Source organism: Sarcophilus harrisii, chromosome 1 (genome assembly GCF_902635505.1).
Source record: "Sarcophilus harrisii chromosome 1, mSarHar1.11, whole genome shotgun sequence".
Lineage (NCBI taxonomy): Eukaryota > Metazoa > Chordata > Mammalia > Dasyuromorphia > Dasyuridae > Sarcophilus > Sarcophilus harrisii.
In genome coordinates this window covers 84,563,394-84,579,805 of record NC_045426.1, presented here as the reverse complement: position 1 = coordinate 84,579,805, position 16,412 = coordinate 84,563,394, and the positions used below count along the sequence as shown (strand labels likewise).

The window sequence follows — 16,412 nt, the reverse complement described above, 5'->3', positions numbered from 1 at the left end:
CTTAATGGCCTGTTTGCATTGCAGGACCCGAGCAAGCCTTATTCCCAGGACCTGTCCCGCAGCCCCCAGAGCCTCAGCGACACCGGTTACTCGTCCGATGGGATCTCCAGCTCGCAGAGCGAGATCACGGGCCTGGTGCAGCAGGAGGAGGAGCAGCTGAACACGGCCGGCGTGGGCAAGCCCGGCCCGCCCAGCCCCTCGGAACTCAACAAGCTCGAGAGCAGCATGCGCCCCCTCCTGGAGGCCCCGGGCGGCGCCCCCGGGGAGCCGGCCAAGGCTCGCCCCCAGCAGCGGGAGGAGCCCAAGCAGAGGCAGAGGCCTCGCTCCCTCTCCATCACCCCCGAGGCCTTTGACTCTGACGAGGAGCTGGAGGACATCCTGGAGGAGGACGAGGATTCCCTCGAGTGGGAGAAGCAGAGGGACGCCAGGGACACGGCCGAGTCGTCGGACGACTTCGGCAGCAAGCTACGCCACGACTACGTGGAGGACAGCAGCGAGGGCGGGCTCTCCCCGCTGCCCGCGCGCCCGGCGGGCGGGGACGCCGAGGGGGACGAGGACTTCATGCGGAGGCAGATCTTGGAGATGAGCGCCGAGGAGGACAACCTGGAGGAGGACAACCTGGAGGAGGAGGAGGAGGGCGCCGACTACGAGCGGGCCGAGTTCGGTCTGAGGAAGGGCGGCGCCAAGGCCGGCCCCGAGCAGGGCCCCGAGGCCGCCGCCCCCAAGAGGCGGCTGCCTCACAACGCCACCACCTGCTACGAGGAGGAGCTGAAGGAGGCGGGCGCCCCCGAGCCCGAGGACGTGGCGGCCCTGCAGGGGGGCCTGCGCCGCTTCAAGACCATCGAGCTCAACAGCACCAACAACTACAGCCGCGAGATGGAGCTCAGCCAGGAGGCGGACATCAGCTTGGACAGGGAGCCCGAGCTGGAGATGGAGAGCTTGACGGGGTCGCCCGAGGACCGCTCCCGCGGAGAGTACTCCTCCACGCTGCCCGCCACCACGCCCAGCTACACCTCGGGCACCTCCCCCACGTCCCTGTCCTCCCTCGAAGAAGACAGCGACAGCAGCCCCAGCCGCCGGCAAAGGCTGGAGGAGGTCAAGCAGCAGCGGAAAGCCCGCCACCGCTCCCACGGCCCCCTGCTCCCCACCATCGAGGACTCCTCCGAGGAAGAGGAGCTCCGAGAGGAAGAGGAGCTGCTGCGGGAGCAGGAGAAGATGCGGGAGGTGGAGCAGCAGCGCATCCGGAGCACGGCCCGCAAGACCAAGAGGGACAAAGAGGAGCTCAGGGCCCAGCGGAGGCGCGAGCGCTCCAAGACTCCCCCCAGCAACCTGTCCCCCATCGAGGACGCCTCGCCCACCGAGGAGCTGCGCCAGGCGGCCGAGATGGAGGAGCTGCACCGCTCCTCCTGCTCCGAGTACTCTCCGTCGCCCTCCCTCGACTCCGAGGCCGAGGGCTTCGAGATGGGCCCCTCCAAGCTCTACAAGTCTGGCAGCGAATACAACCTGCCCACCTTCATGTCCCTCTACTCCCCCACCGAGAAGGCGGCCGGCGGCCCCAGCTACCCTTCCAGCAAGCCCTTGAAAAGCGCGGAGGAGGCCTACGAGGAGATGATGAGGAAGGCCGAGCTGCTGCAGAAGCAGCAGGGGCAGCAGGCGCCGCCCAGCGGCCGGGGGCAGGGCAGCTTTGAGTACCAGTACATCGAGGACTACGAGTACGCGTCCGGGCAGTCCCAGCCCCGCTACGAGCCCGAGGCTGCCGACGCGGGAGCCGTCTATGAGGAGATCCTCCAGACGTCCCAGAGCATAGCCAGGATGCACCAGGCCTCTTCCCGGGACCTGGCTTACCAGGAGGAGAAGAAGGAGCGAGAGGACGCTTACCAGGAGAAGCAGTTTCTGAATGCGGAGAGTGCTTACAGTGAGCTGATGAGGCAGAACGGCGGCCCCCTCACTCCCGGCACCAGCCCCACCCAGCTTGCGGCCCCGCTGTCCTTCTCCTCCGACAGCGGGGGGAGCCGGCTTATTCCCGACGTGCGAGTCACCCAGCATTTTGCGAAAGAGCCTCAGGATGCCCTCAAGCTTCTCAGCTCCCCTGCTTCTCCCAGCTCTGCTCTCAAGGGAGTGACAGCTCCTCTCACTTACAGCAAAGGGACCCCTTCGGTCACAACCGTGGCTTCTAGTACTGCGGGCAGACCCCGTGTTTACACAGCCGCTACGTCCCCCGCCGGCCAGGAGCCTTCACTCCCCACCACCGCAAGCTACGGCGCGCAGACTGACGAGATGCTCCAGGCTCAGGTCCTCCCGGACACCTGTGGGCTGCCTTCTAGAGACAGGCTTCAGAGCGTGAGTGATGGCAAGCCCAGTGCTCCTTTGTCATCGAAAAGCTATCCCGGCTTCAAGAGCGCAAGCCCACCCCTTTCCCCAACCTCTCCGATGGAGGGTCTCCCCTCTGCCATTGGCAGAATGGGGCCCAAGTCCACCGCAGAGTTCTCCACCCAGACCCATGGCCCACTTCTCCCCTCCGACGTCCCCAGGAGCCCCGTCGGCCCCGCCCCGTCCTCCATGGTTGCTCAGGGTACGCAGACACCACACCGCTCCAGCTCCCCTCGCCTCACCAGGCAGCAGTCTTCTCAAGAATCTCCTTTCATGGTCATCACTTTAGCCTCAGATGCAGCCAGCCAAACTAAGCTGGTCAACGCCAGTTCTTCCACCTCACCAGCTTCATCTCCAACCAGACATCAACCTACCATTCACAGCTACAGCCAGTCAGTACAGGTCAACGGAGCACAGCTCCTACAGGAACAGTCCCTGCACAGCTTCCCCAAGGGGGAAAGAACCCCCACTTCAAGTGCCATTGTTCCCATGAACGCTGCCAAGGGGCAGGTGACCCCAGCCATGGACGGCACAGCCGCTCTGTACGGCTGGGGCTCCCTGCCTGCTGAGAACATCTCCCTGTGCAGGATCTCGTCAGTCCCCGGGACCTCCCGGGTGGAACCGGGACCCAAACCACCCACCAGTTCCGCGGTTGACTTGAGGACAGCTATGAAGTCCACTCCAATCATCATTACTGACCGAGGCATGGACCTGACTTCCCTGGCCGCTGAGGCCAGGAAATACTGTCTCACCTTAGACCAGTCTCCGGGCCGGCAGTCCACCACCGTGCAGCCCCTCATCATCAACCTCAATGCCCAGGAGCACACCCACACCTTCATCGGGACCTCCACCACTGTGAGCATCACCGTGGCTTCCTCGATGCTCGTGTCTCAGCCAAAGCAACCCGTGGTCTATGGAGACCCTTTCCAGAACAGGCTGGACTTCGGACAGGGGACAGGAAGCCCCGTGTGTTTGACCCAGGTCAAACACGTGGAGCAAGCTGTGCAGACCGGTCCTTACCAAGGTGGGCCCCGTGCAAAGCCAAAAGAAGCTGGCAGTCCCCAGCAAACCAAGTTCGCCCGATATAACCTGCCCAACCAGATGGCACCTTTAGTTAAAAAAGACATTCTCATCACTCAGATGAGCCCAGCGCAGAACGTCAGCATCAAGCCATACCCTGCAGAGCCGAGTTCTGATGCCTACCGGGGTGTGCCCGCAGAACTCAAAGCACACAGTGTGCCCCCGCAGCTCGGGGGGAAGAAACCTCACATGATGATGGTACAGATGGATGATATGGCCACTGGGGCAGTGACCAAGCTGGTCAAAGAAGAGCCTGCCAGTGCTCTGGACCTCACTGGGATCAAACCTGAGAGTCAAGTAGCTTGCTGTGATGTGGTCTACAAATTCCCCTTCAGCAGCAGCTGCACCGGGACTTTCCATCCATCCTCGAAGATGCCCGAGAAAAATGTAGCGGACACAGCCCAGCCCAGCCAGAGCACCCTTCCGTTTTATGGGCCCCGTGAGCAGGACCTCCCTGAGCCATCCCAATACAGGGAGCAGGCCGTGGGTCCTAGGCTCTATGAGGAGCAGAAATTGTATTCCCATGGCCTCATGGGAAGGCTTTACTCCTCCATGTCTGACACCAACCTGGCTGAGGCCGGCCTGAATTATTACCCACACAAAAGCGACCAATTCTTCCAGCCCGCGGGGGGAGACTCAGCGATGGACCTCACCACCATGAAGCACTCCTACAGCATCGGCTTTGACAGCCGCTACCTGGCCCAGGGAATGCAATACGGCTCCTTCACAGACCTGAGACAGCCCCCAGACCTGATGGGCCACCCACTCCCCATGAGGAGGTATAGCTCCGCCTCCAACATCTACTCGGATTACCGGTACTCGCCTCGGGCAGACCTGGCGGGCTTCCAAGAGTCCAACCTGGCTCAGTACAGCGCCACCACGGCTCGCGAGATCAGCCGCATGTGTGCAGCTCTCAACTCCATGGACCAGTACGGGGGCCGGCACAGCAGCAGTCCGGAGCTCCTGCAGTACGGCTCCAGGCCTGGGCCCGGAGCCGGCGCCCAGCAGGGCCTGGCAGCCATCAAACCCAACATGATGATCAACCCAAACTTCCCCGAAGGCCGGCAGAGCTTTGGGAAGCTAGCCCAGTACAGTCCCGCAGCGGGGCAGGGAGCAGCGGCCATCAGGCAGCTCTTCCCTTCAACAGCCACGGTTCGCGCCGCTGATGGGATGATTTATTCTACCATCAACACACCAATTGCGTCAACTCTTCCCATCACCACCCAGCCGGCATCAGTGCTTCGGCCTATGGTTCGAGGCATCTACAGACCGTATGGCCCGGGTACCATTACCCCTGTGCCTCTTGCCAGCCTGACCCGAGTCCCGGTGGTGGCCCCCCGGGTTCCTCTCATGCCCCAGGGGCTGTATCGATATCCACCCCCAAGCAGATTTCCAGCCATCACAACGGCCCCCGGGATCGACGGTCCCTTGTACCTGGGCAAGGCAGGCCCGGCCACCACTGTGGCTGGGAGCAGCTTGACCCCTGGACCTGCTGGGAAGCCAGTGGCAGGGGCGGCCGCAGCGGCGGGAGGTCTGCAGAGAACTGAGCAGCCGCTGGGCAGCGCTAGGGAAGAGCCAGCAGCAGCAGCAGCCGCCGCCGCCGCCGCCGCCGCCGCCCCAGGGGGATCCAAAGAGGCCGGCCCGGCACCGGCCCACCTGCCGGGTCAGAAGCAGCCGGGAGAAGCGCCCCCGGTGGCAGTCCTGGCCAAAGCCGGAGGCGCAGAGAAGGAAGAGAAAGAAGAGGAGAGGCAGAGGAAGCAGCAAGAGCACCTGCTGCAGATGGAACGGGAGCGCGTGGAGCTGGAGAAGCTGCGCCAGCTGCGGCTCCACGAGGAGCTGGAGCGGGAGCGCGTGGAGCTGCAGCGGCACCGGGAGAAGGAGCAGATGCTGGTCCAAAGGGAGATCCAGGAGCTGCAGACCATCAAGCACCAAGTCTTGCAGCAGCAACAGGAGGAACGCCAGGCCCAGTTTGCCTTGCAGAGGGAGCAGCTGGCCCAGCAGCGCCTGCAGCTGGAGCAGATCCAGCAGCTGCAGCAGCAGCTGCAGCAGCAGCTGGAGGAGCAGAAGAGGCAGAAGACTCCCTTCCCTCCGGTGTGCGACCCCTCCGGGAGGCTGCCTCCCCAAGCCGTCACGGAGATCGCCCTGGAAATGCAGCGCACCATGGCCCCGAATGGCCAGTACTGGCCTCCCATAAATCAGGCTTTCATGGCCACCGCCGCCATGGGGATGGAGGGGACTGGGCAGCAGCGAGAGCCGGGGCCCCCGAGGCCCCTCCCCAGCTCCGCCTCAGACATGTCTCTGCAGACGGAGGATCACTGGGAGGCCGGCAGGGGCCTCAAGAAGCGGCATTCAATGCCCCGGCTCCGCGATGCTTACGAGATGGAGGAGTCCCACGAGCCTTACGTGGTCAAGAAGATCACGGACAGCAGCGTGCAGACAGATGAGGAGGACGGGGAGGAGCGGTACTTTATGTCCCGGAGGCGCCGGACTCGGCGGAGCACGGACTGCAGCGTGCAGACAGACGACGAGGACAATGCCGACTGGGAGCAGCCTGTCCGCAGGCGCCGCACCCGCTTCTCGCGCCACGCAGACTCGGTTTCCGACAGCAAGCACGACTCCTCCTCGCCTAGGAGCAAGTCTAGTGTGGGCATCCAGACCATCAGTGACTGCTCGGTGCAGACAGAGCCCGATCAGCTGCTGAGGGTCTCGCCCTCCATTCACATCACCACCCCGGACCCCAAAGTGGAAATTATCAAATATATCTCAGCCCCAGAGAAGACTCAGAAGGGAGAGAGCCTGGCCTGCCAGACAGAGCCGGAGGCTCAGGCCCAGGGGATTGTGGTGCCCCAACTCCCAGGACCAGCAGCTATCACCCCCTACACCCCCAGCATTCAGATTGTCACGACTGGACCCCTGGAGCCCCGGCAGCAGGGCCTTGGGAAATTTGAGAAGAAGAAGCCAGATCCCTTAGAGATTGGTTACCAGACTCATCTGCCTACCGAGTCCCTTTCCCAGCTAGTGACACGTCAACCGCCCAAGTCTCCTCAGGTTCTCTACTCGCCTGTCTCTCCCTTGTCCCCACACCGACTCCTGGAATCCTCCTTTGCTTCCAGTGAGAGATTGAACAAGGCCCATGTAACGCCACAGAAGCATTTCACTGCCGACAGCGCCCAGCGCCAACAGACTGTGCCTCGCCCCATGAAAACCATGCAGAGGTCCCTGTCGGACCCCAAGCCCATCAGCCCCACTGCCGAAGAGTCAGCCAAAGAGAGGTTCTCCCTCTATCAGCAACAGGTCCTCCAGGGCAGTCAGGTAAGGGAGACCGTCGGGGTAAGGGAGGAAAGCCAAAAAATGCTTTGGGATCAAGGAAAATAGTGGTGATGGTGGTGGTGGCGGCAGGGGGGCCAGGAGGGTGGGGGAAAAACCCGCTACCACTCTGGAGTAACAGTACCTTGTCCTGGCCCTTTAAGGAAAATAGGAGAAACCTCCCCTGGAAGGTCATACATGAAAGGAAGGTTTGTTTATAGGAACTTCTAAAACTTCCAGACAGGGGTACAAAATGGGTTCCTAATCTGTACTCTTGTATACTGGTAGCTGATATGGCAATGCAAACCTACACAAACTGCAGATAAATACATCTGGCGACATTTTGTCAGACAGAAACATTACTGCTTTGTATGGTTTAGTGGAAAAAAAACACTAGACTTAAAGGAAACAGACTTGGATGTGGTTTCCATCTCTGCCATTCACCAACCAAATGACTCATTTTCCCTCTCTGAGCCTCAGTTTTCTTATCTCTACAATGAGGGTGATAATACATGCACCACCTGTCTCATGAGATTGCCACAGGGAGAATGCTTGGAAAACCATAAAGAGTTATATAGCCAATGATTATTATTTAAGTGATATAACAACTATTATTTGTAAAACATTTGTTTTAAAATTTGCTTAAAATTCTTCAGTCATCTCCTATTGCCTACCAAATAAAGTCCAATCCCTCAAACATTAACATTCAAGGTCATCTACAGTCTAGTGCCAACCTGATCTCTCACTGTTACCCTCTGAGAATGCTAGATTGTAGACTGTTATACTTATAGGATGAAATGCTCACATATTTAGAGTTAGAAGGAACCTTAGAGGTAATCTCCACCAGGTGAGCAAACAGGCCAAAACAGATTGATTCATCCAAGGTCACCAAGATAGTATATTATAAAATCAGGATTCAAATCTTTGTCCTCTGATACCCAATCTAGCCCTTGTTTCAGGACACCTTGGGTAAGGTACCTCTGCTGCTGATCTAGCTTAGTCATTGTTTCTTAAAATGAACTCTCATGTTCTCTTGCCTCTTTACGCAGTCAATTGAAATTCTAGTTGGTCATCCTTGATAACCAAGATCAAATACCACTTCCATCTTGCATCTCCTAATTCAGTTCCATGAATATTTCCTGGAGTGGCCACCATCTGCATGACCCTATGATTGACATGAGGGTACAAAGATTTAAAAAACAATAGTTCTCATCCTCAAGATAGAGGCAGAAAAAAGGGGGAGACTAAGATGTGTGTTTGTGTGTGTGATATTAGATAGAATGTTATATGGGCTGAGCAAATAAGAGAGCAGCAGGCCTGAAGACAGTTTAAAGAGAATGGGATTGGTGTGATTGAAGGATTGGGAAGAGCTTCCTGGAAGAGGTGATATCTAGGCTAGACCTCCGAGGAAGAGAAAGATCTTGGCAGAAATGAAGAAGCATTTTCCAAGCATGGAGGTTGAATGACCGCAAATGCATAGAAGGATGTCAAGAGACAGCTTGTCTAGAATACTGAGTACGTGAAGGAAATGAAAAGGTAAGCTAGAGTACCTAGCAGAGGGCTGAAAATGCTGAGAACTTAATTTCTTGCCACATATATAATCAAAAACCACTGTGGACTTTTCTTGGAGGAATAACCTGACCAGATCAAATGAAAGTTGGAATGGAGAGAAAAGAGATTCAAGGCAGGAAAACCAGTTAAGAGATTCTTATAATAATCTGAATTAAGAGGCAATAGTCTGGATTAAGAGAACGTGGACTAGGGTGATGGTGCAAAGGGAGAAAAGTAGACAAATGCAAGAGAGATTGCAAAGGCAGAATTCACAGGACTTAGCAGCTGTTTGGTTTTAGAAAGATATAGAAAAGGGGAGAGTCAAAGGAACTCCAAGGTTTTAAGCCTGAGGAAGTAGAAAATTAATTAATTTTGTCATCAATACAAAGAGGGAAGTTTGGAGGAATGCCAGGTAAAGATGACAATCCCTGTTTGGGGCATGTCGACTTTGAACTGTTGGCACAGCAGTAGGTAGAGATGTCCAGCAGGCAGCTGAAAATGACAACAGAATCATGATGACTAATTTTGACTAATTAACTCTTTAAAGAAGAGATAGGAAAAGCCATCTCGCTCACCTTCACTCCTTTGCGGAAATGAGGGACCACCGACATGGAATATATTGCATATAAGACTTTAACTTTTCTTCTTTTCTTCATACCTTCTCTCAAGAGATGGGTCCTCAGGATGACAGGAGAGGGAAGGAAACATAGATGGTGTAAAACCCAAAGATCCCAATACAATTTTAAATTTAAAATGAGTTGAGCTGGTGTGCAAAGGAGAAGGCTGACCTGTAAATAAAGATTTGGAAGTCATCTGCATAGAGGTGATAATCAAAGCTGTGGGTGTTGATTAATTCATCAAGGGAGATGGTAGAGAGGCCTGCCAAAGATAGGCACACCAAGGGGAGAGAAAGAACCAAGCCACAAAAGGAGGGGTCAGCCAAGTAGGAGAATCAAGAGGAAAACAGTGTTGAAGAAGCCCAGAGAGGAGACTGTAGCAAGAAGAGATTGAGATATGGCTTCAAATGCTACAAAAGATCAAAATGAACGAAAAAAAAATCCATTGGATTGGTGGTGTTTTTCTTTTAATTTTATCTCCTTTTCATTTATGTTTCTTATTTTGATATCATTTTCATTTCTCAGTATTTCTTTTTCTCCTGTCTTATGTAGTAAGTCATCTCTTATAACAAAGATTAAAAAAGAAAGAAGAGGAAAAACAACATGATTCATAAGGAAATGTGTTTTTAAAAGTTCATATACATGTATAACCAGAAAAATTAAAAAAAAAAAGATGAGGAAAAAAACAAAATGAACTAACATCTTAATGGTATATGAAGAGTCTGGGCAATATATTAATAGCTAGCATTTATATAGAGCTTTAAGGTTTGCAAAGCACTTTACAAATATTCTCTCCCCCCAACAACACCGGGTATTGTTCCTGTTTTACAGAGAGGTGAAGTGACTTGCTCAGGATCATACAGCTAATAAGTATTTTAGGTGCGATTTGAACTTGTCTAGTGCTGACTACAGGCCCAGTGCCTCTAATATTTCATCATCACAGACCTTAATGATGAAGGGAGGAAGAAGCCATGTCCTTATTCCATTCTAATTCCACAACATCGACATACTTTGTAAACTATTATTTTGTAAACATAATTTGTAAAGTGCTTTGCAAACCTTAAAGCACTATAGACTTGGAAGTTCAGGAGTCTTTTGTTGCCTTGGAGAGAAGCCTTCAGAGAGGAATAAGGATGCCATATCCCAGGAGGCTGAGCAGGTGCTGAGGAAGTAGAGAGAGGAGGTGTTAGTGATTATTTCTTGAAGTTTCACCAGAAGAGAAAATAAAGGATGATCCTCTGCTTGATTTGGCAGAGCCAAAGGAAAGTGTTTTGGTCCTTGTCTCTGTTGTTGTTTAGAACTGGGAAGACCTAGAGGCAGCTAGATGGTGCAGTGGATAGAGCACAGCCAGCCCAGTCAGGAGGATCTGACTTCAAATGCAGCCTCAGAAACTTTACACTTACTAGTGTGACTCTGGACAAGTCATTTACCCCCAGTTGCCTCAAGGGAAAAAAAATCAAGGAACTAGAAAGACCTAAGCAGATTTTTATGGAAAAAAAAAACAGATCAATGAGAGATAGAATGCTAGGAGGAGCAAGGTGCCCAAAGACACATAAGGAAATAGGACCAAGCCCTTCAAAAGAGGTTCCAGGGGCAGCTAAATGACATAGTGGATAGAGCAGTGGCCCTGGAATCAGGACCCTGAGTTCAAATTTGGCCTCAGTCATTTAACACTTACTGTGTGAGCCTAGGCAACTCACTCAATTCTGATTGCCTTACACTTCTGATTTTATAAGCATGGACAATTCTTAGTGTGGGAAAAACTTTCTGCTGACCCAGATCACACTCTTCTCTGACTTCATAGAGAAATCACGAGTTGTGTGAGGCACAGAGAGGACTAGCAATTTGTCCAGGACACACAGCCAGTAAGCATCAGAGATATAGTACAAAGCCAGGTCTTTTTAGTTCCAGCCTTGCACTGTAGCCACTACGCCAAGAGTTTTTAATCTGGGGTCCACAGACCCTTTGACATATCTTGGGGCATCCATGAACTTGGATGGAGAAAGAAAACATATTCTTATTTTCACTCATTTCTATATGGAACCGAGCATTTCCTTGAATTATTTAAAATCACAATTCTGAGAAGAGGTCCATAGGCTCTCCAGACTGCTGAAGGGGTCTGTGGCACAAAACAGATTAAGCACCCTGCCTTACACCATTCTGCTTTTGTTAATATATTCCCTGTAAAAATAGGTTTTAAATCTTAGCCAGGGCTTGAAGTCAAGCTCATTTGCAGATGCCACCCTTTTCCCTTTTTCCAAAATTGGGATATTTTCCCCTTCTCTAAATCAAATGAGATAATATTTGTTAAAAAAGCCTTAGCACCATGCTTGGCACATAGTAGGTGCTATGTAAATACTTATTCCCTTTCTTCCCTTCTCTTCTCCAATTCTGTGGTGCTTGTTTCATTCTCCATGATCTTCCAAAGCCCACTGGCCTCAGCTCAGCAATCACATCTGCCATTTCTTTCAGTACCTTAGGCCTATTGATTTAAATTTACCGGCATTACCTAGGTACCTTATTACTGCCTCCTCATTTCTCTTGGGTTTCAATTTCCTATTAACCATTTTTCTTTTATCCTTGCCAATCCAAAGATCATTCCCCTTGGGAGATAAAATGGAAATAGTAGGATTTCTCAGCCTTTTCACCATCATCTATTATCATCCTTCCATCCATAGTGGCCCTATCTCCTTCTTTTATTCTGTTCTGTTCTGGAAGAAAGGAAGAAAGAAATAAATAAAGAGAAAAGAAAGAGAGGGAAGGAAGGAGGAAGGGAAGGACGGAAGAAGGGAGGAAAGGAAGGAGAGAGGGAGGGAGAAAGGGAAGGAAGGAAGAGAGAAAAGGGAAGGAAGAAGGAAGAAATTCCTTTTTCTTTTTCTCATACTTAATATTCCTTACTAGCCTCAACTCATCTTGAGCTTTAGTATCCTATTAGTGACAGTATTCTTATTGGACTATGTTGTGTTTTTAGAGTCATCCTTCATTCCCCTACTCTTCCTAAACATGTTTTAAATTGGGGATTAAATAGGGAGTTCTCTGTGCATCTACATCCTTATCTTGGCGGCAGTTTCTTTTCTTTGTCATTGGAGCATTTCTGTTTCCATTTTCCAGAGCTAGGAAGCTCTGGAAGCTCATTTGTGGGAACTCTTGCCCTTAGCCTAGATAGTTCATCCTCTTTTACTCATTTGCTCTTTTATTCACTTTTACTCATTAACCTTATTAATCCCCCACCCCTGACTTAAAAGACTAAGTTCCTGAACTTCTTTCTATTGTACTTTATTTCTTTCAGTCTTTTTCCTGGCTGCTGCCATAATGTCAGTGCCGAGTTCTGACATTCCCTCAAAGGCATACAGACTTGGAAAACAAAAGAGATATTTAGCTTTTCCTCTGAAATGGCAGGAAAGAAGGACAGAGTGGGTGGAAAAACAGCTAAAGGTAGAGACTCTTTGCCCCAAAGGAACATCCCAGTACAAGGGGACCCAGAACAAGACCCTGGCCTGTGCCAGGGCGCTCCCCAGAGCGTCCCAGTTGGCCTCCCTCAAAGAGGCTAGGAGCTCAAACAGCATTTCCAAGCAGGGAAGTCCAAGAGAAATCTGGCCAAGGGTCTCTGCCAGCGACTGAAAGCAGCAAATCCTACTTTTTGCCTTCTCACTTTGAAAATGGTACACATTTTATCTCTGTAATCATGGTGCATTTTTCCCCCAGTTCCATACGGTGAAAAATCTTCAGCAGATGTCTCCTCCATCTTCTTCCCACTCATACCTCCTTTTGAGACAGTGACAGCCTATCTAGGGCCCCCATACTCTGCCTTGCTTAGCCTGACCACAGCCCAAGGGGAGTTGACATTTGATTTCACAGATTGGGAAAAGGACCCTCTCTGGGACCAGAGCCATCAGTAGGGGATGGTAAATTGGGGTGATCACCCTTGGGACTGTGCTTGGGGTTGGGGGAGGGTGGTACCTAGCTCTGCAGTGACTCGGGGAGTGGGTGGGAGGAATAGATGGCATTACCAGCTGGTGCAAAAAAAGACCTGGCATTCGGCATGTAGCCCCTTCCTTCTCTTACCCCCCCAACCCCCTATCACCAAGGCAACGGGGGGAACAGAGCTTAGGGCCACGTGTCTGGCAGCACCCTCCCATCTCCCTCACTCAGTTTGCCCTCTTCCTTCCCTCTTGTGTCTGTTTCCCTGCCAAGGAGATACTCATTGGCTTTTCATTATAATCTGGGTCACCTGAACACCAATCTGGGAGAGAATCTCACCCCAGTGATCAGGGCCACCATGGAAGCTTGATTTAAGGATAGTGGTCCCTAGGGGACCAAGCTCTGGAAGAGGGGAGGGAGACGGCCTTCTGGACCAGCAGAGACGTCTTGACTTAGGTTTCCCACCAGCCCCATGTAGACATCACGTGCCGATTATGGCGCTCCGAATGGCCCCGATTCTCTGCCCCTCGTTGTTGCAGTAAGGAGCTGTGAGGTCCTGCAGGTACAGCTCCTCACACAGCAGCTGACTGGGCGACTCGGCCCAGAGCTCTCCTGACAGCGCTTGCCCTGTGCGGGCAGAGATGGGATGGGCCCAAAGTTCCCTTGTCTGAGATCTCATCCTCAAGTCGCCCCCTCCCCAGGAGCCACTACAGACGGAAATTCTCCCGGGAGCACGCAGAGCCCTGCCTCTCATTCACTTCTTTTCTGGCCTAGGCCTCCTCCCTTTGGCTCGCGACCATCCTCTTTATGACTGGCTCAGAAAGGAGAGTTCCCTGGCACTTAGTGACCAGCCCAGCTCAGCCGTTTAGACTTGTGGAGGCAATGCAGTTTAATGGTCGTAAAGGGAGAACAAATTCTACATGATATTACTGCCACTTATCAGTTAAATGACCCCAAACGAGTACCCTTCCCTAAATCTTAGCTTGTCCATCCGTAAAGTGGGAGTGATAAAACTTGCACCTCATAGGTATGACACGAGAATGATGTTTTTTAGTCTTAAGGGATGGAAGCTGGAAAGATCTTTAGTTCAACTTCAATTTATAGATGGGAAACCTGGGCCCCAGAAATGGGACAAGACTTGCTTTAAGTCAGAGACTAAGCCAGGAATAGAGGCTGGTCTTCCCTCATTCAGAACAATATTCCCCCCCAGACCCCTTCTTTCCTCTGATGGATGAGGAAAGCCTTTTTTAGGGCTGAGGGTTTATTAATGATCAACATGATAATGACCAAGATCCTTCTAGTGTTTCTATCTCTGGCACATAAACCCTCTCAGTTCTCACCTCTGGACGGACCTCTTTCCTTTCCTCCTTAGATGTCAGCATTTCAGGCCAACACCCTCATTCGAAAGGTGAAGCGGACGCTGCCCAGCCCCCCTCCGGAGGAGGCCCACATGCCCCTCCCAAGCCAAGCGCATTCCCAGATGTACATGGCCAGCCTCCTGCAGAAGGGCCTGGCAGGGCCCCCTGTCCAGGTGACCAAAGCCAGCCTGCTCAAGGAACTGGACCGCGACCTCAAGCTGGTAGAGCACGAGTCCACCAAGCTGAGGAAGAAGCAGGCCGAGCTGGATGAGGAGGAGAAGGAGATCGATGCTAAGCTGAAGTACCTGGAGTTGGGGATCACTCAGAGGAAGGGGTCCCTGATGAAGGACCGCGTTGGCCGAGACTACCCCTATCTCCGGTGCCTTGGGGAAAACCGTGACTACATGTCGGATAGCGAACTCAACAACTTGCGACTCACCGGCTACGAGAGCGGGGCCGTCCACGTGAGACCCAGCACAGCTCCAACCAATCAGTATCCTGACTTTTCAGCCGCTCAGTACACCTCGGCCTCCTCCTATCCTCCTTACCAGTACCCGCCGGGACAGGGTCCTCCCCCCGCCCCCCCAGCCTTCCAGCACAGCCGCTTCCAACCTCCCCAGTACCCTGTGGGCAGTGCCGGCCCTCCTCCCAATGCCTTCCAGCCCACCCAGGTACCTGCCTACCCGGCTCAGAGCACATACCCAGCACCTGCTTTCCCTCCAAGTGCAGGCTACCCCCCTGAACATGGTCTCCAGGGCCAGCAGAACTTCCATCCTGCTCCCCACTACCAACCCCAGACCACTTACCCGGGCCAAATTCCCCATCCCGCCCCTCAAAACGCCCTCTTCCCAGAGCCAGCCGACAGTCATGCCGCCCATCAGAAGCCAAGGCAGACTTCACTCGCTGACTTGGAACAGAAGGTCCCTACAAACTATGAAGTGATCACCGCCCCCCCAACGGCAATGTCTTCGGCCCCTTCGGAGCCCACGTACAGCGCGCCGGCAGTGACCAGCAGCTATGACCAGTACAAGGCTCCAGAGCCCCCCCGGCCCAGTGACCGAAGCGGCGTGAGCCAGAGCCCAGGGCCCCCTTACTCTTCCGAATCTCTGTACACCAACTTGGAGCAGAACATTCCTCGGAACTACGTGATGATCGACGACATCAGTGAGCTGACCAAAGACAGCGCACCCTCGGCCGGGGAGGGCCCGAAGCCAGAGCCACGGCCCCCGGGCGTGAACGGGCGCCACCTGAAGGACAAGAGTGACCTGGGGGAGCCCGAGGGCCCCGGGGTTCCCTGCTGCTATTCCAAGGGGGAGGAAGAGTCTGAGGAGGATGTATATGATCACCATGGAACTGACCACCGAGGGAAGAGCAGCTATCACCGGAGCTCGGAGAGTGAGGGGAGGATTTCGGGCAGCGCTGGGGGCTCCTCCTACTACTACGGGGACAGTGACTATCGGCACTCGTCTCGGCCCGAGAAGCACGGCTCTGGCCTGGGAGGGCCCAAGCACTCCTCCAAGAGCCTGGCCCCGGCCGTCATCTCATCCAAGCGCAGCAAGCACCGCAAGCAGGGCATGGAACAGAAGATCTCCAAGTTCTCCCCAATAGAAGAGGCCAAAGACGTGGAGTCCGACCTGGCCTCCTACCCGCCCGCACCCTCCGTCAGCAGCAGCATGTCCTCCCGAGGGAAGAAGTTTCAAGACGAGATCACCTACGGCCTTAAGAAGAATGTGTACGAGCAGCAAAAATACTACGGGGTGTCCAGCAGGGACCTGATGGAGGACGAGGACCGAGCCTACGGTGGCAGGTCCAGGGCCGGCTACGGCAGCGACAAGGCCGGGCACGACATGAGCACCCGGGCCAAGGCCTACGAGCGTGAGCGGGATGGCATGGAGAGGCTCCCCAAGGGCAGCTCCAAGCCGTCGTCCCTGAGCATGTCCCAGAGCCGCGGGCGGCCCCCCATGCGCAGCCAGGCCTCTGAGGAGGAGAGCCCCATCAGTCCCCTGGGAAGGTCTGTGGGAGGGGGCCGCTCCTCGGGGGGGCCGCTCCCTCCCGGCGCCGGCGACGGCTGCTCCCCATTCTGCTCCAGCCACTCCCTGCCCGACGTCCAGGAACACATCAAGGATGTGCCGCGGACGCACTCGTACAAGCATGAGGAGGGCTACAACCTGGACGATTCCCACTGTGTGGTTTCCGACAGCGAAGGTAA

General features: G+C 53.9%; 1 protein-coding gene across 2 annotated transcripts in view; it reads left to right on the top strand.

The window, feature by feature from the left end:
- The window catches only part of BSN (bassoon presynaptic cytomatrix protein), a 117,074-nt gene that overhangs the window by 87,493 nt on the left and 13,169 nt on the right, over positions 1 to 16,412 (top strand). For both annotated transcript variants that reach the window (XM_031959159.1, XM_031959166.1), the window contains exons 4-5: positions 25 to 6,762; positions 14,218 to 16,408. In XM_031959159.1, the coding sequence (XP_031815019.1) occupies positions 25 to 6,762; positions 14,218 to 16,408 (8,929 nt within the window). The remainder of the gene's footprint in view (positions 1 to 24; positions 6,763 to 14,217; positions 16,409 to 16,412) is intronic.